Raw genomic sequence first — 20,526 nt, forward strand, 5'->3', positions numbered from 1 at the left:
AAGCTCAAGAACAGGCATTAGACACCAGTAATGGGAAAATGTGAAGTAATAATAGGGGAAGGGCATGGTACAATTGTGTTGAAGATGAGCCTGTGATTGGCTATCCTTCCCACTTTCTGATTCTCACATATCCCTTACAAGATCATGCCATAGACCCCCAAAGTGTCACCTGGTTGCCTCACATCTAAAAGTTATTTTACTATAGTTATTTGTAGGTTGAAACGACAACTTATTAAGCTATAAGTAAAAACAAACAAACAATACTGTCAATTGCATCTAATATTGGTCCATAGGATTATAGATGAAGAGTTTTCGCAGGGACTATTTAATAAAAGCTTTACAAATCTTAGCAAGGCACAGGAGGCAAAAACAAAATTTTGCTGGATTCTGGCAGAGAGGCATTTAATTCACTGAAAATAAACCCTGCAATTTTAAATATATAGAACAGGTCAAGTCTTAGCTCCTACCCTTATGACCTTAGAAAAATTATTTAATTTCTTTAAGCCTGTTTTATTATCTGAAAAAACGGATAATACTGCTTCATTCATATACCTTATAAAGTGATGAGGAAAGGCCTATAGGAAGTTACTCTGGTAGTATTTTGAGTATATTACCAATGGATAATTGTACAAGAGAATCCATGTAAAAGACAGCAGAGATATATGAATGGAAAAGGAAAAGGAGCTGGGTAGCAAGTGTGAAAGGATAACATACAAAAAGCTCACCTACTTTATTGGTATATATGCCATGCCAAGACTTTCTGAGGAAAGACTCTGGCACACTGGAAGGACCTATAACCCTGCTTCCTAGAGGGTTGTAAGAAGCAGGAGAGGGGCTACTGAGTGGGCTCCTTTGGAGTTAGGGATTTTTCTTTGTTAGTTTGGGTTTTCACACAGACTGAAGAGGAGTGGATGGTTGTAATCTGGGAGTACTGACATCAGTGAGAACATAAATCCATTAATATAACCAAGCAGCAAATCAATTTAAAAAATTTTATTAAATACATACTACATAATCATCCTTCTCTCAAGAAGCTAGCAAAGACCTAAGTAGCTTTGCTATAAGTATACTGCAGGAGGTAAACAACAAGATGGAGGCCTAGATGTTTTTTGATCCTCATGATGTCTTAAACCTCTCCAAAATAGTTACTGTGCCCTAGAGATAAAGAAATTTCAACTGTCTCCAGTCTAAGACACCAAAAACCCAAATAAGGTAATAATCTGATGAACTACCAGCAGAGAAGAATCTCTGACCCCTTACAAGGTCACTCAGAAGTTCTCTACATACCTCCTACAATTCTCCACGAAGCAATTGTATAAGCTGAACCACCTGTTTGCAAAAGAACTCAACTTTATACCCTGACCTATTCTCCTCTTCCCCAGTGCCACAGAGGTGCAAACAGAAAAATTAGTTCTGCCAAAACAGTGATCAGCCAGAGACCAAAGGGAATTGAGGTAGGATGTATGTGTGATTGTGTGGCATTCCATCAATCCTGAGGGAAAGAGCACAGTATCCATCAGGGGTCCGTTCTATTTCCCCAAGAAGTCACCTGAGGCAGAGACCTAAGGTGGTAATGGTGAATTACTCAGTGTAGGGGGAGACTGAGACACTTTGAGGTCCAAAACCCAAGGGAAACTACCGTCAAAAAGTGAGCTAAATAAGAAAATAAAGGGAAAAAAACCCTGAAATTAGCAAAGATCTCAGGAGGAAAAAAAACCACTTAAACATTGAGCATAAGTAGATAAACCAATAGGGAAGATAGCAATAGCAGAAGAGAATGTGGCCTCCAGGTCAAGTAGAAGAACTCAGCACCTATGAATAAATATTGCAAGACAAAGGAAAGGAATCAATGCCTAATGAGGCAAAAGAGCCTATGGTTCCCTAAGAGAGCATGGGACCACAGTAGGATGTTCTTACATGGTTTAAAAGAGAAATAAGGATTGTGAAACTATAATTCATGCCCTGAATGACAAAGATAATTGGCAAAAGAGGAAAATTTGAATTCACAGTGGCCTTGCCAAAGAGACAAGAGAGGATAACCAGTTGGGAATGGAAATACACAGAAGCAAATGACAATCTAGAAGAAAAAAAGCATAATGCAATAACATTAAAAAAAAGCAGTATCCCCATACAAGCAAAATATATTGAAAAACTGCATAGAGACAACGTAGCTATTACAAGGTTCCCAGGAGAACACAAGTCAAAAAACCTGAACGCTGTATTGCAAGAAATAATACAAGAATACTGTCAAGAATTTTTGAACTCTGCAAACAAACTACCAATCAAAAAAAATCTAAAATTACCTCTAGGAAAAATCAAAAACAAAAAACTAGGCTGAAAACTCCAAGACACAGGGTAATTAAAAAATAACCCCACTGAGATGCAACAAATTGGAAAGTGACCTTGAGAGACTTTCAGATACAGAAGAAAAAATCAAATAACATAAGACTAGAACCACAGAAGGAATGAGAAAACTATATTCCATAGCAAAGGACTTCAAGAAGCAGCCCAAATTTACCCTACAAATATGAATCTATTAATAAAAAAGGTGAATATTCAATAAAAAGAGGTGTCTGAAACATCCCTAGAGAGAAAACCAGATCTAAAGAAATTATTTGCTTCTCAAATACCACAGACAACAGAAATACAAGAAGAGGAAACAAATACAATAACCAGGGATAATAACAACATAACAAGAGAGAGACCACTGAAACATTTCTTTCCAAATGTACCTGAGGTAACAATGACAAGGGTAAGAGCAGAAATCAGATATAAGTGATTGTGGAGAAACAGTCCTGACACATCATGGAGCAAGTCTCATAGCACTCCACCTACAAGTGGGTAAGGTCTTTTTACAGAATAGGAGGGCACAGAAAAAGGGGATGGGGCAGGAAGAAGTTGGAGGGGAATACATGATATACCCTAATCAAGTTAAAGGCTAACAATGAAACAACGAAAATATCCTGAAGTCTCTCAGGGAGAAGATATCCTTCCAAAGGATGAAAGAGGAGGCAAAGGAAGAGATTGAAAAAAGGGAGAAAGAAAGGAGAAATGTTATTTCAGCGGTAGGAGGGGAGTACCACTGATGAATGCTCCTTCTAGAAAAAAGAAAGATTCTATAAAGGGAAATGGGCACCTTACAATAGGTAAGATCTGCAGGGATTTAGTGCTTAGAGACCATTCATCCTGCCTTAGGGAATCAGAGCTCCTGGGGATACATGACATCTAGAATGGAGGAAGAGCAGAGACCCAGGGAAGAGATTTCAAGGCAAATGGGGAAAAAAAATTACTAAAGGGATGGTAATGGTCAATAACGACTTGCACAATCAAGGACATAGGAAAATTCTTATCTAGGATAATCTTTCTATCACTGATGGGAAAGTGGTATTTATAAGAGTGAGAAATAGCAGAAAAAAGGAGGCCAGGGGGCAAGATCTACCATACAATGACAAAGAAACTGTATAGATGAAGATACCCAAATAGGTATACCTTTGAAGTTTTAATTTCATGAGGAACAGAGAGACTAAAAAGGCCTAAATAAGTACAAGGGTCATGAATCAAAGAATAAAAATCTAGAATACACAGAAAAAGAAGAGAATTGAAGGAAAGAAATTATTTTTTTAAAAAAGTGCTGAAAATTTAAAAAATCATGAACAAAACAAGTTGAAGGGAAGAAGGGATACTCTACTTGAACACTTAATTGAGAGAAAAAACAAGAGAGAATCAAAAAACTAGATAAAAGCAAGAAAGGAAAAGCCTCCTCCGAAAGCCTATAAAGGAAGAGAAGGTACAGCCTGCATTCACAGTTCCTCACTTGGGAGTTCCCAATGCCAATGAAATTATAGGCCTGTTCCTTTCCTCTAACACATAAGAAACGACTCCTTTAAAAGATAACATTGGAATGTTATTAGATCTTTATTTTTAATCGAGGGATTAAAAATAAATAAAACAGAATAAAACCAGCAATTTTCCCCTACTCAGTACTAAGAATGGAGAGGAATTTAATTGGTATATAGAATTTCTGGATGAGGAAACTCCTTCTGAAATGCAAGTCAGCACTGGTATCTGTGACTTAATTGAGAGAGGAAGTATAGTGTGGAGAAATGGGAAACTGGAATGTAAAGAAGGGAAAGGAATTTTGACTTGAGGTAGCAAAAAGTGACAGCTGGGGAAGGCATGGCCACTACAGCACATGCTGAAGGCAAACTTTGCTTTCTTTATAAGTTTACTTATAGCTAGTCTCATACCTAACAACACAGTTTTCAGAACTATGTCCTGCAGGATGGTGAGATTTTCTTGTCTTGTGGGTTGTCATTTGGAGTTCCCTTTGCTCTTATACTATGTCATTTCATTGCTAAAACATAACTATTATTTTTTAAAAATGGAGTATACCAACCTGTCACTTATTACCCTGTCAGCTTAAGCAAATCATTTAAATCTCTATGGGTCTCAGTTTTGTCATCTGTAAAGGGGCCTATACTCAATGGAAGAGGTTACTAAACTGGGATTTTTAAATTCTTTTGTGTCATGGACTCCTTTGGCAGTCTGGTGAAACCTATGAGCCCCTTCTCAGAATAACGTTTTTAAATGAAAAAATACATAAGATCACAAAGGAAATCAATTATTTTAAGATACAGTAATCAAAATATTAAAAAATCAAGTTCATGTCATACAGTTACAAAATATAAGAAAATCAAGTTCATGATCCCAGGTTTAAAACTCCTGGATTAGATAATTAGATGAAAACTCCTGGGTTAGATTACCTTTTGGTAATAAAGATATAATCCTATAATAATAGCTGCATCTTCTAAAGAGGAAAAGTAAAGAATCTGTAATTCATAGTACAGACATAGCTTAATATAAATCACATGTTCATCAACATCTTGGGGAAGGGGTATATATTCACAAGTCTCTTCTATCTGGTCAAACATCAAAAATGAGTAAGAAATGCAGTCTTACCATAATTAGGTAAAATACACATGTTGATTGGCACCATCAGTAGAACTAAGCATCCAAGAAAAATAAAGGGGACTTCATAGCCAAAGGTTTGGTACAAAAAGCCACCTAGAGGAGGTCCCAAAACTAGGCCCAGCCCAGAAAAGATTTCAAGGCTTCCCTAAAAGTAGGAAAATTAAAAAAAAATCAAAAAACACCAAGTCAATGTGTTTCACTGGCAGCATTAAAACTACTGAGTACTTAAAGACCACCCAAAAGTAAACTACTATAAAGTCATTTCCCCTCATCAAAGTTTAAGCTAGAGACAGTTATTTTGCTGATATGGTAGCTTTTGGTAATAAAAGGTATAGGTGTAGAGCTTTTAGGTGGCAAGCCTGAGGAGCGGGTGCAGAGAAAATACCCCACCACTGATAAGGTGCTTCTTCAAGGAGATAAGGCGGCCCTTAAAAGTGAAGTATAAGCTTACTTGTAAGAAATGAGCAGCAGTACAGAATCTAGAAATCAGAGTGGTATGTGACACAACTGTCTGTATGGTTATTTTACATCCATGCATTATATAATCTTCAAGAATTCCATGGTAGTAGGGAGGCCCAAAGGGTTGTCTTTTCCCATACAAGGAGACCAAAAGAAGCATCTATGGACCTATAGTTCTGAATATTTCAAAGTGGAGGATTAGGATTCAATATTCCATGTTGTGCTACAGATCTTATACAAATGCAAATTGGGTGATGGTGGCTACATTCATACTTTTACCAAGCCAGAAAATGAAATTTAGTTTCAAAGAAAATTAGAGGTGAAGGAAATAATTTGGCTTTTACTTTATATTTATATACCTCTATCTTCAGAAGGCTGTAGAAAATGAGTTACACCTTCCTAATCAACTCCAAAGAGTCATTAATGATAATTCTATGGCACTGGAATATAAGATAGGAATGCATTATTTTTTTGATCCAGATCTGTGATTTCATCCACACTGGGGTAAAAACTGGTGAGAAAACCCTTTCTACAAAGGCAGAGGCTGAACTATTTGGCAAATTATAATTTTAGAGGGCTGCCTGGGACATTGAAAGGCTAAGTTCAGGGTCACCCAATGAGTATGTTTGCAGAGTCAATTTGGGTCCTTCTTTCTCTGAGGCTCTTACTTTCTAACCTGCTTCTCAAGAACCTAGCATAACGAAAGTTTCAGGAGAAGAAAACATTAAAGTGCATGGAAAGAAGGACCCACAGCCTCTTTGGAAGTGGGAACAACTCAGGAGCCAACAAAGATTTGGCACTCACTTAAAGACATACCATCACTGTAGCTACATTATTTGGAAAAGCTTTGGCAAGAATAGAAGACGATGCAGTCATTGATGCAGCAAAGCTTATTGCATCCACCACTCTCACGAGAAAACACATAGTAATAAATACTGGTCCATCAGAAGCTCGGTCCAACATACTATAAAAGAATAAAGGCAATTCTCAAACATACTGCATTCTGCCCCAGTCAAAAGATCAGCATGACAGCCTGATTAGCAAAGCAAATGTTCAATTTCTTTAAGAACTGAGGGACAGGTATTAAAAAGTTTGCTTTGGGTTACACTCTCATAGTAAAGAAGAATACCAATTTTTAAGAATTTGATTTGTCTTGGGGTGACTCAGTTTCTTTTTTTCCCCCAGCTCTTGAGATAATGTTCAGAGAACACACAAACAGTTCCACAGTGCCTGGCACATAATGAAGTATTTAATACTTGTTGACAGATTGATGAATGAGGGTGCAAACTGAGCATCTTCAGAGTGATTTGAAATCCCTTAGTACCACCCTAAACATAGAACAGCTTGGGCAGGATCACTCAGAATGGCTACAGGTTCCTCAGCTTAGACTTTTAACTTTCATAACTTTGAGCTGCCCTCAAGTCCCTGGCCCTGGCTGGCCAGAGGTAAGGAGAAGGTACCTCTGATACCTTTCAGAGCAGGCTTGCTGTCAGTCACCAGGGTCTACACTACATTAAAACTGTAGTAGCTTAAAGGGGACCTTTATGGTAATCAAAGTTTGATGGGACTTAAAAGTGGACTTTGTAAAACTGGAACCACATACTATTACTGATCTAATAAGAATGCCAGAGCTCAGCATAGCAATATTTCTTCTGTTCTCTTCCAACTCCTCTCACTGCCTAAACTAATTTTCAAAAGGCAAGAAAACAGAGTGAACATAAAGTAAGTGATAACATTATATGTGCGCTTTTAAACACATCTCCTACTACTTTCTTAAAAGTCTAGTTTTCATTGCAACAGAGATGAAACAGGATACAGGCAGTTTGACTAGGTTCTAACTAAGCTTTTGGCTCTTTGTGGTACCCAAGTTAATAATCTTCTACATCCAAGCTGGATTCTGTTTTTTCTTGCCTGGGTTCTCCATGTTTCAATTCTAATTATGTTGTAGTTGTTTTAATTAAATTATTTTAAAATGTTTATTATTTATTTTTAACATTCTTTTTCTTTTTAAATTCTGAGTTCCAAATTTCTCCCTCCCCACTGTCCCTCCATCACCCACTAAAAAGGCCAGCAGTATGATAGGATATCAGTTATACATGTGAAATGATACAAAACACATTTCCATATTATCCATGTTGCAAAAAAAAGCAAGAAAAATAAAGTAAAAAATTATACTTCAGTTGGACTAGAGAAATGTTTTGTTGAGAATAGAAGCAGGCATGGATTCTCTTTTGTGGCCATTACCTCATGATTTAATCCTGGGCACACAATACTAAAGGGCACCAGGCCAAACCAGTTGTATGCTTAATTTTATTCCTGGGGAATGTTCAGACTAGGTTTCTAAGACATCTGAGAAAGAGAGCTGACACTTGAATTTTACCTAAAGGGGAACAAAATGTGGTTGCTAGTTATAGAAGGTAAATTTTGGATTGGTTGTAGATCCATGGATCAGTGACTCACAGTCTTACTTGTGTCTCTCTGTCACATTACAGGTGAAAAAGTACTCAGAGAGGTTAAATGGGGAACATGACCTTGTTTTAAGAGTTACTGAAAATTCATGTTCATATAACCCAAAAGAGTTTTGTGTCCCACCTGGCTGAATGAGCATTTGGTTGTTGTTACTGTTCAGTTATTTTCAGTTATGTCCAACTTTTCACGACCCCATTTGGGTTTTCTTGGCAAAGATACATGAATGATTTGTCATTTCCTTCTCTGCATATTTGACAGATGTGGAAACTGAGGCCAACACGGTTAAGTGACTTACTCAGGGTCACACAGCTAGTAAGTATTTGAGTCCAGATTTGAACTCAGAAAGATGAATTTTCCTGACTCCAGGCCTGGTACTCTACCCACTACGCCACCTAGTTGCCCACTGATTGAGCATATATGGAACTAAAGATATTGGGGGTATGTGGCAAGCAAAATGAAGGAAAACCATGACTCTAGATGTTTGCCTTTCAAAGTAACCTCTCTCCACGCTGCCTTTGAATGATGGCTGCCAAAAATAAACTAGATGCAAAACACTGAAACCTTCTAGGAGTTGTCTGGTAAATGATTTTTACATTTTTACTTCATTTTAATCAGATGATTATATGACTATGGTCCCTCAATACATATATGCCTTCTCTCTACTAATTTGCTCTCACACTTGTTAGCAAAAGACTCCACAGTTGTTTATTGTATATCAGTTGTGGTTTAACCCTCAATGAACTGTGACATTCTTGAGGACAATACATATTTCCAGTTCTAGCTTTTCCATTTATCTATTATATTACTTCAGACAAGTTATTTAACCCATCTGAGCATCTTGAGAATGAAAGAAAAGCTCTTCATCTTTAACCTTTTGCCATCTCTCCCATTAGTACTTAACATAATTTCAGTCACACAAGAAGAAACTGAAATAAGTTTTTGCTGATTTAAATGCACCCACACAAATTTCAAAATGAATACAGATTTTGAAGATGATGTTCAACCTAACTGCCAAGCCCAGAAAGCCAGATACTTACCCAAACAGAATTGTAGCTCCTCCTGAGACAAACATTCCTGCCACAAACATGAACTTTGCTCCAATGTATACAAGCTATAAATTGTTAAATAAGAGTAATGAGTTAATTACTCCAACTCTATATCTATGTTAACAAAACTGAGTATCCATTATATCTAATACTGTACTAAGAGACTCAGAGGACTTATCCTCATATCTCCCATGTATCTAGTACATTGCATTTGACATATGAAGTATTTAATAAATGTTTTCTCAATGAATGAATTTACAGAGTATGGGGCAGATTATGTCATATAACATCTAGCATTTGTATAGTATTTTGATGTTTGCAAAGTGCATTACAAAAAATTTCTCATGTTATTCTCACAACCCTACGAGATGGGTACTATTATATTATCCTCATTTTACAGGTGAAGAAACTGAGGGAGACAGATGTGGCACTCTACCTCCTATTAGATCGAAATATGAAAACAGCTGTCTGTTTTGCATCTTTTGGGTTGCTATTATGTATCAAGTCAGGACAAGAGAGCTTCAACCTTATAGGCTAATTATTTTAAAATATTAATTAAATTTAATTAATTCATTATACTGGCTACTCCTTCTTGTCTTGGGTATACTCCCTTCTTACTTTTGCCTCTTGGAATCACTACTTTCCTTCAAGGCCTAACTCAAGCACCACCTTCTATGATAAGTGTTTCTTGATACCCTCAGCTGCTAGCCTTCCCTCCCAAGACTAGTGGCATGACACATTCACCACCCTGGACTATTTCAATAGCTTGCTTTTTGGTCTCCCTGCCACCTCAAGTCTCTCCCTGCTCTGGTCCATCTGGAGCAGTCAAATTGATTTTCCTAAAGCAGAAGTCCAACCATGTCACATTTCTACCCCTTCTCCCAACAAATTAACTCCATTGGCTTTTTAGCACCTCCAGGATCAAATATCAAATCCTCTGTTTGACTAATAAAACCCTTCATAACTTGGTTGCTTCCTATCTTTCCCATCTTCTTACACCTTACTCCCTGCCATGTATTCTCTGATCCAGTGACACTGGTCTCCTCGTTGTTTCCTAAATATGACACCACCTCCTGATTCAGCATTTTTACTGGCTGTCCACCATTCCCAGACTCACTGTCTTCCTCCTTATCTCCAACTCTTGGTTTCTTAGGCTCCCTTCAAATCTCATGCTGGGGATTTGAAATCTAAAAGCGTGTTTACAGAGTGACTACTTTGCATTCATTTTGTACATATATGTATACTTATACAGGTCGTCCCAAAAATATTAGTCTAGCTTTAAACTACTAAAGCTTAAAATTTCAATGTATGGGACTTCCTGTATCCCTTATGGAAAGGACTTTTTCCACTTTTATCTTTGTATCTCCAGCACTTAGCACAAAGTTAGTCAGTTAGTCTGTCAGGAAACATTTGTTAAGCACCCACTACTATATGCCAGCTAGGTGAAGTGAATAGAGTGCTGGTCATGGAGACAGGAAGACCTGAGTTAAAAATCCAGCCTCAGACACCTACTAGCTATGTGACCCTGGGCAAGTCAGTTTCCCCTATTTGCCTAAAAATACCCCTTCTGTATCACTGCCTTGCATAGCTCAATGAAATCATGAGCCCAAGACAGACAGGTCATAGTGGAGAGCTCTGACAAAAAAGGTGATCCACTGAAGAAGGAAATGGCAAACCACTCCAGTATCTTTGCCAAGAAAACTTCAAGAGGGAAAAACCAGTCCATGTGGTCACAGAAAACTGGGCAGAACAATAACAATGTGCCAGACACTGTTAAGGGCTGGGAATACAAAGAAAGTCAAAAGACAGTGCATACTCAAGGAGCTCAAAGGAGACAACTTGAAAAGTAACACACAGTAAGTGCTCATTGACTGATCAGAGACATACAGGGTATGATGAGGCTTTGTCAAACATGCCCAGATCACCTAGGCTGCAGAAAACCACAGCCCCTGCCATCTTTCACATGGAAACCTCCATCTTAGGTGATTTGGACATAATCAGCAAAACCCTGTTCTGATAGTATTAGAGCAAAGGCAGCGGACTTGTTGTTTGGTACAGGGATCTACAAGGTGAGGAAATTCACCACAAGCCAGATCACCTTCTCTCTCCCCTCAGTGAGCACTGAGAGACATCCTCCAAATGCCAGATGTGGAACTTGAACCCTGGTCGTTGGGGATTTGAGGCCAGTTCTTGATCCATTCTATTTTCTGATGCCTCTCTACACAGTACTTTTAAAATGCAATTATATACTTAAAATGCAATTTAATATTTCAAAAATTTTGTTTCATCAGTGTTGGTATTTCTTCTGCCAATATATATTTCAAGTTCTAGCTTTTCTATTTATTTACTGTGCAACCCTGGACAAGTTATTTAACTTGTCTAAGCATCAGTTTTCTCATCTGTCAAATGGGGATAATAATACATAAAATACTTGCCAAACTCTTTTGTTGTGATCAAATTAAACAACATGCAAAATAACATAACTACTCATCATTATATAAATATGTGCTATTATTATACTTGGGAAATACATACAAATTAATTTAAAAGACATAGTTAAGACAAAAAATTCTTTACTTAAACCATTGTTTCTGAGATCAAGAGTGTAACTAGAAGAATAACTGATGGTATTATTTCTTTTACCCAATATATAGCACTGATCACTCCTATATAAAATGGAATGAAGGACAGATCATTAAGAAAACATGATTATCATGCAACTACAATTTACATACTAACTCTAACAACACTTACATATTTCCCAAATAACAAGGATGACAGCAAGTTGAACACAGCATAACATCCAAAGATCATTCCAATAACTGTATTGCTGACATCTTTTTTTTCAGCCTTTAAAGGAAAAACAAAATATTAGCATAAGCAATGCAAAATAAAATCTTTAGAATTATAGTCTTATTTTCTAAGCCCTAGCAAAGAGAGCACTGGATTAGGAATTAGAGAAGCTAGATTCAGATTAAGACATTTAAAATCACAAGATTAAGATCAGCATCTACTGAGAATAAAAACCCAGCATTAACATTGATAGGAATGTGGCAGTGACTTGGAGTCAGTAAGACCTGAGTTTGACCCTGCTTCAGACACTTACTGGCAGTGGGATTTTTGTCAAGTTATCTGACCTCTCTGAGTTTCAGTTTGTTCATCTGTAAAATGAAGGGATAAGATTCTATGGCATCTAAGTTCCCTTCTAGCTCTAAATATACGATCTTATGATCATTATATTAATATTCCATCTTAGGAGAAGGTGGTCCTCTTTGATATTAATTGCAAAGGATTATGCTCCAAAACCCTACTTTCTTCTTAAACAGCTAGGAGACACAGTGGATAGAGATTGGACTTGGAATCAGGAAGATGTCTTCCTGATTTCAAATTTGGATTCAGATATTTAGTAGCTAAGTGACCCAGCAAGTTACTCAATCCAGTTTCCTCATTTGTTAAATGAGTTGGAGAAGGAAATAGTAAACCACTCCAGTATCTCTGCCAAGAAAACCCCAAAGTGGGGCTGTAAAGAGTTGGATGTGACTGAAAAACGACTGAACAATGGATATTATCCATGAATCACTTAAATATGAATCATCAAAACTATTTTGTTTGCACCACCTTTTGATATAACTAATTTCATAAAGATGCTACCTGCTACATAAAAACATGCTTTTTTTGTGTCCTAAGTTTACTTCTTCCTGGATACTCTCTCACATTATGGGCCACTGCAAATAGACTCTGTCACCCAATCTCCTCAGAATCCCTGTGTCACCTCCCACTCTTCACTTGCCCTCATCTCAGAAGGAGGAGATGATCCTGCTCTTTGCCAAAGCCAGCCTCTCTTGCTATGCCTTGATCCCTTCCCTTTTCATCCCCTCTTGCTAAAGTTATCATCTCCCTTCTCTCATCTCAATCTTTGCGGATCTACTTGTGCTTTCTGAAGAGTCTCCTAATTGATTTTCCAACCTCAAGTGTCTAAATATCCTCCCAACAACTCTAGGAAACAGGAGGCACTTAATAAATACTTTTTGGTTGATACCCTTCCTGCACTATACAGTACAGCCAAATTGGCTTTCTTGTTTCTTGCACACAACACTCTATCTCATTTCTTTGTATTGGTTGTCTTCCATGCCTGAAATATACTTTCTCTTCACCTTGGCTTCTTAGAATACCCTGTTCTGCTCCACTGTCACCTACATGAAGCCTTTTAAGATCCACAGATACTAGTGCCCTCTTCACCCCCGAATTTATACTTTGTGTACATGTGTTTCTATACTTATTGTCTTACCCAAGAGGGTAAGCTCTTTGAGAGCAGGAACTGTCATTTTTGTCTTTGTATCACCTATGCCTAGTAGGAACATAATGAATGGTTGATTGGTTGCCTATTACCTACAAACACACAAAGGAACAACTACTACCCCCCAAAAAACCAACAACAAACATCCAAACAATTTCCTTCCATTCCAACTCTCTCTCTCTCTCTCTCTCTCTCTCTCTCTCTCTCTCTCTCTCTCTCTCTCTCTCTCTCATATCTCCTTCTCTGCTAAATTCCTAGAAGGGAGAAAAATCTCCACTGTCCCTTGTCACTTAGTCCTCCCATGTAATCAGCCTCTTTGCTGAAACTTCCCTCTCAAAGACTCTCAATGCTTTCCTAACTTGTAAAGTTCAATAATATCCTTTCAAAATGCATCTAAAGTTTTCTGCAGCATCTCACTTTTGAGTTCCATCTCTTTTCCTTGATTTCTTTTGATGACACTGCTCAGTCCTGAGTTTCTCCTTACCTCCCTGGCTGATCCTTGTGTATCTTCTCCTGGTTTTCTTCCTCTTCCTACACTCCCAAGTTCAGTCATCTCCTCCAAATCATGCCCTTCTCTTTCTTTTCTTTTCTTTCCACACACTCTCCCTTAATGATCTCATTTGTTCTCATTTCCTCAATTATCATCATCTCTCAAGTCCTGCTTGATATCATCCGAATGCCTTGCCATCATCTCTAACTCAAAATACCTAAAACTAAGTCATCCTTTTCCTTCTAAAACAGACTATTCTTCATAATTTCCTCACTCATTCACCATGGTAAGACCATTTACTCAATGAATCAATTTCCAAACCTTAGGTCAGTCTTGGTTCTTGCCTCTCCCTCACTGCTCCCAGATCCAGCAAGTTTTAGAGGGTCTGTTGATTGTCCTTTTCCAACAGCCCTAGTATTCAATCCCTCCTTTTCACTTCCACCACATGTTAAAGCTCTTATCACCTCCTGCCTAGCTTCAGTGTTTCTCATCATTTCTCTCAATAATTTGCATTTTTATGTTCACATTTTTAATCTGCATACATGCATATCTACTGTTTCCCCTGTAGAATAAAAACCACATTTTATGTGACCTATTAATCACACAGGTGATTAAGAAATTTTGTGAACTGTTTCTATCAAATTAATACAAGGAAGAAAACAGGCTAAGTTTTAGGAATAAAATGCTGAGAATCTAGACTCAGAGTGGTTTTGGAGAAGGGATAATAAATGGAACATAGGACATTTAAACCTGTAACATGATTATTAGGGAAACTAAGGCAACTAAGGCAAACTAAGAGGTTAAGTAACTTGCCCAGGATCACATAACTAGCAAGTGCCTGGGGTCAAATCTGAACTCAGGTTTTCCTGATACCAAGTTCAACACTCTATTCACTGTGCCACCTAGCACTGTGCTGAAAGAAATTAAAAATAAGACTTATTTCAGAAGCATTAATGACTTCCAAATTTTGTAAATAGAAACTGGTAAGTCAGTAAACCAAAGTCTAATAAAACACTAGGGTAAGTTATTCTCAGTTATTCTTTCCTGTCAAAAAAAATAACTCAAAAGAAGGAAAATTAGAATGTCCAGTAAAGTTCCACTCAGAAGAAATCAATTATATAAGCCAGCCAACTCCAAGAAACTGTCTATATTCTTATGGTAAAGGATTTATTTATATCAAAATGAGAAGCATCTGTGTTATATGGCAGAGCACACTGGACTTGAAGTCTGGAGGACTTGAATTAGTATCCAGCCTTGGCCACTTTCTAGCTGAGTGACCCTGGGAAAGTCACTTAACCTGCCTCAGCCTCAATTTTCTCATCTGTAAACAGGGGATAATAGCACCTACCCCTTAAAGTTCTTGTGAAAATACATATAAAGCACTTTGCACACCTTTAAGTTCTATGTAAATGCTAACTCTTTTTATAGTGGAAAGAACATTAGCCTTGGAATCAAGAAGACCTGTATTCAGTTCTGTCTCTAAGAAATTCTGGCTATGTGACCATGGACAAGTCATTATATCTTTCAATGCTCTAGACAAGTCTCTGAGAGTATTAAGTTGCAGAGAAGGTGCCCACCTTAATTGATGGGTAAAGGGAGTTTCCCTTATTCAGGAATTCTCTGTCCCAGTGAAATCTTAGTTCTCTATTGCTTTAGATAAGTGGGCTTCTGACTTAGTGTAATATCTTTTTGCTAAGTTAAGATTTTATCTACTGATATTTGTTCTAAGACATTTAAAGCTTCTGTATAATATAAAGTACAACATATGCCTTTTTTTCTTAAGAGGACAATTAAGCTCAGCATTTACCTCTGTCCTTTAACGGGGTGTGGGGAGTAAAGATATAAAAAAAAAACTTCTTACCTCATTAGGGAAAAATGGTCCCAATATTGAATAGCACATCATTGATCCCAAATTAATAGAAGCAGCAGATATTAGTGTAGAAAGCTGTTCTCTTGAAAGACGTCTTGATTCTTTTCTGACAGCTTCTGGCTGGCCATCATCTTAAATACAAACAATCTGAGGTTATATAAATTGAGGTACTACTAGCCAATTTATTTACACATTAGCTTCTCTCTCTCTGTATATTTATCTATATATAGGTATAGATATATACATACACACATACATATATACACATATGTAGATAGATATAGATACATACACATATATACTATAGATATACACATACATATATTATACTCAATACTATTTTTATAAGAAAATTAACATTAACAATAGTTTAAAAAAAGAAATAATCAATTAGTTTTTGCAGTTGAGATACACAATATCCTTCTTGTTTTACTGTAATTTTAGAGACATACCATTTTCATTTTTATCTATTTGGCAATAAATTTTTCAAGCTAGAAATTTACAAAAGCATCTAATTAGTTTAAAGGGAATGTTATACAAAAGACACATATTTTTTGTTTTTGTTCTGTTGTGTCCTACTCTTCTTGATCCCATATGGGGATTTCTTGGCAAAGACACTGGAGTTTTTTGCCATTGCCTTCTCCAGTTCATTTTACAGACAAGAAAGTGGAATAAACAAGGTTAAATGACTTGCCCAGGGTCATACTGCTACTAAGTGTCTGAATCTGCATTTGAATTCAGGCCTTCCTGATTCCAGGCCCAGAACACCATCCATTGTATCATCTAGTTGCCTCATATATTCTTTAGTAGTGCCCCAAACAAGGGAATTAATTTCTGAACTTTGCTGTTGAATTTACAAATCTTTTTTTGACTAGTTTCATATGCTAGAATAGATTAATTTTTCATACAGAATTGAGTGGTAGTTCATTATTTTTCATTTAAAGGCATCAAGGGAAATGAGGGTACAGGCAAATAAGTAAAATCAGACAGTGGGAGAATTACAGGAGAGAATGTATGCTTTAACAAAAAAAAATTCCTATAAATCTGGAAGTTATATCACATTGAAACTAATTAATATATTCATGTATCTTTTATTATTTTAAAATTTATTTCATTTTATTAAAGATCTCCCAAATTCAACTAAAAAATTAACATTCATTTTTTTAAAAAATTGAGTCCAAATTCTCTTCTTTCAATTCCTTGAGAAGGCAAGCAATATTATATTGGTCATACATATGAAATCATGCAATATATATATTTCAATATTAGCAATGTGCATACCTTTTAATTTAGTTTTTATTTTCAGGTCTATGGTATTCAAATTAGTTATTATGCTCATGTAACTTTTAATTAGGGCACCTAGGTAATCAAAGTGGATTGAGTGCCAGGACCTGTATCTGAAAGACCTGAGTTCAAATCCTGCCTCAGAAGTGTAGTGGCTGTGTGACCCTGAGCAAGTCACTTAACCTGCCTCAGGTTCCCCTTTTGTAAAATGAGCTGGAGAAGGAAATGGCAAACCACTCCAGGATTTTTGCCAAGAAAACCTCAAATGGGATCAAGAAGAGTCTGAAAGACTAAACAACAGCCTTCCAATTTAGCTTTTAATTCAGGACTACAACATTCAAGTTAGTTAATAGACTCATGTACTTTTAATTTAGCTTTTATTTTCAGAACTAGATCTTCATTTAGTTAAAAAGATGTGAGAACTTCCCAATACTTCGAGGGTCAGTTACTAAGAAACTGTCATTGATGCAGAAACAGTTGCAGCTTGTCTTCTCTAAATGTTTCCAAAAAGCTGCATTGGTTAGTAAATAACTAGAATGGTCCAATTAGAGAAACCTTGAGGGAAATGATTGTATTTGCATAAACCAGGATATCCATGAAATTCACCAAATAGATACAAAACTAAAATCCAACAACCAAATCACTTTGCTACACACTAGCAAATCTGGAATAGGAACTACCGAAGGAGACCGGAAAGGATCCCAGAAAAAAATAGAATGAAAAATAGCTGGAGGGCGGAGTGAGGAAGGAGAAGAGGAAAGGAGTAGAGTGCCGGGGAAGAGAGGAGACATAAAGGGAAACAGAGTCTCCTTGCCAAAACTCCCGGTTGGGAGACACTATAGTGAGTGGATGTCACGGCTACGGAGGAGCTCACAAGTCATCTATCCCAACAGCCCAATATCCCACAGGAAATGACTATTGTGACAGTCACGAGGACTTCTCTCCGGACGAAAGGATCCCGAAGCTCTCCTCCAGACTCGGACCTCTCTTTGGGGAGGGCAGGGGAGGGAGAACCCCCTTCGGAAGGTTCTCAAAACCACAACTGCGCCACTTCTCTGACAACCTGAGGTTAAGTTGCTCTCCGGCGGCTGCAGAGGTTTGTCCATCCCTAGCCTGCGGGGCCGGGAACGCGGCGGCTTCTAGGGACGGAATCGTGCCGGAGGGTTCGGGATTCTGCCTTCACCCGATCAGCGCCCGCTTCTCCGCGCCCTTCATTTGTGCCCGAGCATCCTTCGAGCGCGGGGAGGTTCTCGGCCTCTCACTCGAGGGTAGAAGGGTTCCTGGAGGAGATGGAGGTGGGGGGGGTGGTGGTAGCTTTTTTCCCCTTCTTTTCTTTCTTTTTTTTTTTTTAAAGGTACAGGCCACTACCGTAATTGCCAAAGAGAGAAGGGGAATTCAAGCCTAACCCACGTGGTACTACTTCTGTTTGGTTTAACACTGGCATATAATCGAACCTCTTTCAATCTAAAAAAAAAAAGCACATGTCAATTAAAAATCAAGAAAAAACAAAATATATGCGTGGAGTTTGATGTGGGAAATTAATATAGGTTATTGTGGTGAAAGACAAATGCTGGGCTTTTAAATCATGTGCCTTCTCACCCTTTTAAAATTGCTCTAAAGCACTGTAAAAAGCATAGAATGTTTAGAAATGGAAAAGAGCTGAATATAAAGATAAATTAACCCCGAAGGTCTTGGGTTCTAAGCTATTGGTATCAAACTGTTAGTGCTTTACACACTTCGACTCCAAGGTTGTGCCTGAATTCAACAATGAGATATAAGAATTAGAGTGCTCAAATTCTACTTACAGCCCGGTAAACTTGAAGCCTAGTTCTTTCCAGAGCCCCCACTCAATCTTTGTAAATCATTGTCTTCATGGCCCCACCTTTTACCTGGCAATTATTACTGAAGTTGAAAGTACTGATATGATATGTGATTGATCTGAAAAAACATGTGACAACATACGAATGTATATTAATTTGACTACTGACAATTAAATTTGGGGATAATACAGATTCAGTTTATTTTCCTCCCTTTGGAGGAATTTTTACATCATTGAAAGCCCTCAACTCAACAATAACTTGATCTTAGACACTCTACTTATCTTAGACCAAATAAAATAAGAAATCGAAAATGCAGAACTCAAAGGACTTGAATAGTACTTACAAATTGTAGCTTTGTGGTGGTAGGTAATATATTGTTAAACAAAGTTTGTTTATTACATGTGATTTTCAATAATCTGTCCCATTTTGGTAAGAAAGACGAATGATAACCTGAGATAACCTCAAATTTGTGGTACTCTTATATGAAATTTTGCTCCTTTACAATGGCGAACTCATAAGCTTCATCCTAGAAGCAAGGTTCTGGAAGGCTCTGCCAATGTAGCACACCCATATCAACAAAATCAGAGAGCCCTGGAGAACTGCATACCCTCCCCTCCAATAATTGTACCAATTCTACCCAATTCTTACCTTTACAACATTGTCCTGTGTGAACCTTTCCCCTTTCTTTCCTCCAACTACTACCACCTCAGTTCACATCTTCCACACCTCACATCTGTGGTATTACAATAGCCTCCTGCTGGTTGGTTCATCCTACACTCTGTGGTCTTCCTAAAGTGTTCAGACTAGGTTATCTCCCTATTCAATAAATTCCAGTAAATACCTATCACTTCTAGGATCAAAAGTAAAACCTTTCATGTGGTTTTTAAAGCCCTTCCTAAACTGAGTCCTTCTGGGATCCAGTGATACTGCATTCTTTCCATAAGATGAGCTCCAGGCTCTGGGGTTTTCATGGACTGTGCTTTATGCCTGGAATGTTTTCTTTCCTTACCTCTGCCTCCTAGCTTCTTTCCAGTTTCAGCAAAAATTCCACCTTCTTCAAGAATATTTTCTTGGTCTCCCTTCACTCTGATATTGTCTCCAATTTATATGGTATACATTTTGTTTGTACATATAGTGAGGGCCCTAATAGTTTAAATAATGAATCCTTTGAAGTGATCACATTATTTAAATTTGCACTTCATCTGTAGTTGTTTTCATGCTGTCTCTACCATTAGACTGTCAACTTTTTGAGGGTACGGGCTGCTTTTGCCTTATTTGTATCCTTAGAAATTAGTAACCAATAGGTACTTAGTGAATACTTCTTGACTTGACTTGAAAGATGGGGAATTCATTGCCCCTAGATCTATGATGTCCAGATCTACATGTTACAGCTCCAGTCTCATTGCTGCCTGCTGCACTTTCTAAAAGCCCACCTGTGAGCTTTCCTGAACACACTGGGGCTTTCTCAGGGGAGCCCTCTGCTCATGGTCTCAAGTCACAGAGCTTTGTAGGCTACACATGTTTTTCTCTACTCTGTTTATTCTGGGATAATACTCTACACTGGCACCAACGACATGCTGGAGTTAGCTCATACTGGCTAAGAGTTGATTATTAAATTTTCATGATTAGAATTTACACCTCAGAAATTGGCAAACGCTACAAATCAGGGCTTGACTAACTGTTTTGCTGATTACCTAGCCTTAAGAAAGTGATGAAAAAATATTAATAAGGAAGATTAAACTTAAAAGTGCATCATATCTACATTTTTTCCCCAGAGCTGGTTATTAAACATTTATTAGCACACCCCTGACAATTGATCC

General features: G+C 37.5%; 1 protein-coding gene across 17 annotated transcripts in view; it reads right to left on the reverse strand.

Moving 5' to 3' along the window:
- SLC18B1 (solute carrier family 18 member B1) overlaps positions 1 to 20,526 on the reverse strand; it is a 47,590-nt gene that overhangs the window by 21,154 nt on the left and 5,910 nt on the right. For 4 of the 17 annotated variants that reach the window (XM_072643376.1, XM_072643378.1, XM_072643379.1 and 1 more), the window contains 5 exons: positions 15,594 to 15,733; positions 11,700 to 11,795; positions 8,937 to 9,010; positions 6,247 to 6,394; positions 4,960 to 5,116 (listed from right to left, as the gene is read on the reverse strand). In XM_072643376.1, the coding sequence (XP_072499477.1) occupies positions 4,960 to 5,116; positions 6,247 to 6,394; positions 8,937 to 9,010; positions 11,700 to 11,795; positions 15,594 to 15,635 (517 nt within the window). In that variant the 5' untranslated portion in view covers positions 15,636 to 15,733. Of the gene's footprint in view, positions 1 to 4,959; positions 5,117 to 6,246; positions 6,395 to 8,936; positions 9,011 to 11,699; positions 11,796 to 15,593; positions 20,106 to 20,526 lie in introns of those variants that run through there. The other 13 variants (XM_072643366.1, XM_072643368.1, XM_072643371.1 and 10 more) reach the window with 11 other exon arrangements.

Source organism: Notamacropus eugenii, chromosome 2, assembly GCF_028372415.1.
Source record: "Notamacropus eugenii isolate mMacEug1 chromosome 2, mMacEug1.pri_v2, whole genome shotgun sequence".
NCBI classification, from domain to species: domain Eukaryota; kingdom Metazoa; phylum Chordata; class Mammalia; order Diprotodontia; family Macropodidae; genus Notamacropus; species Notamacropus eugenii.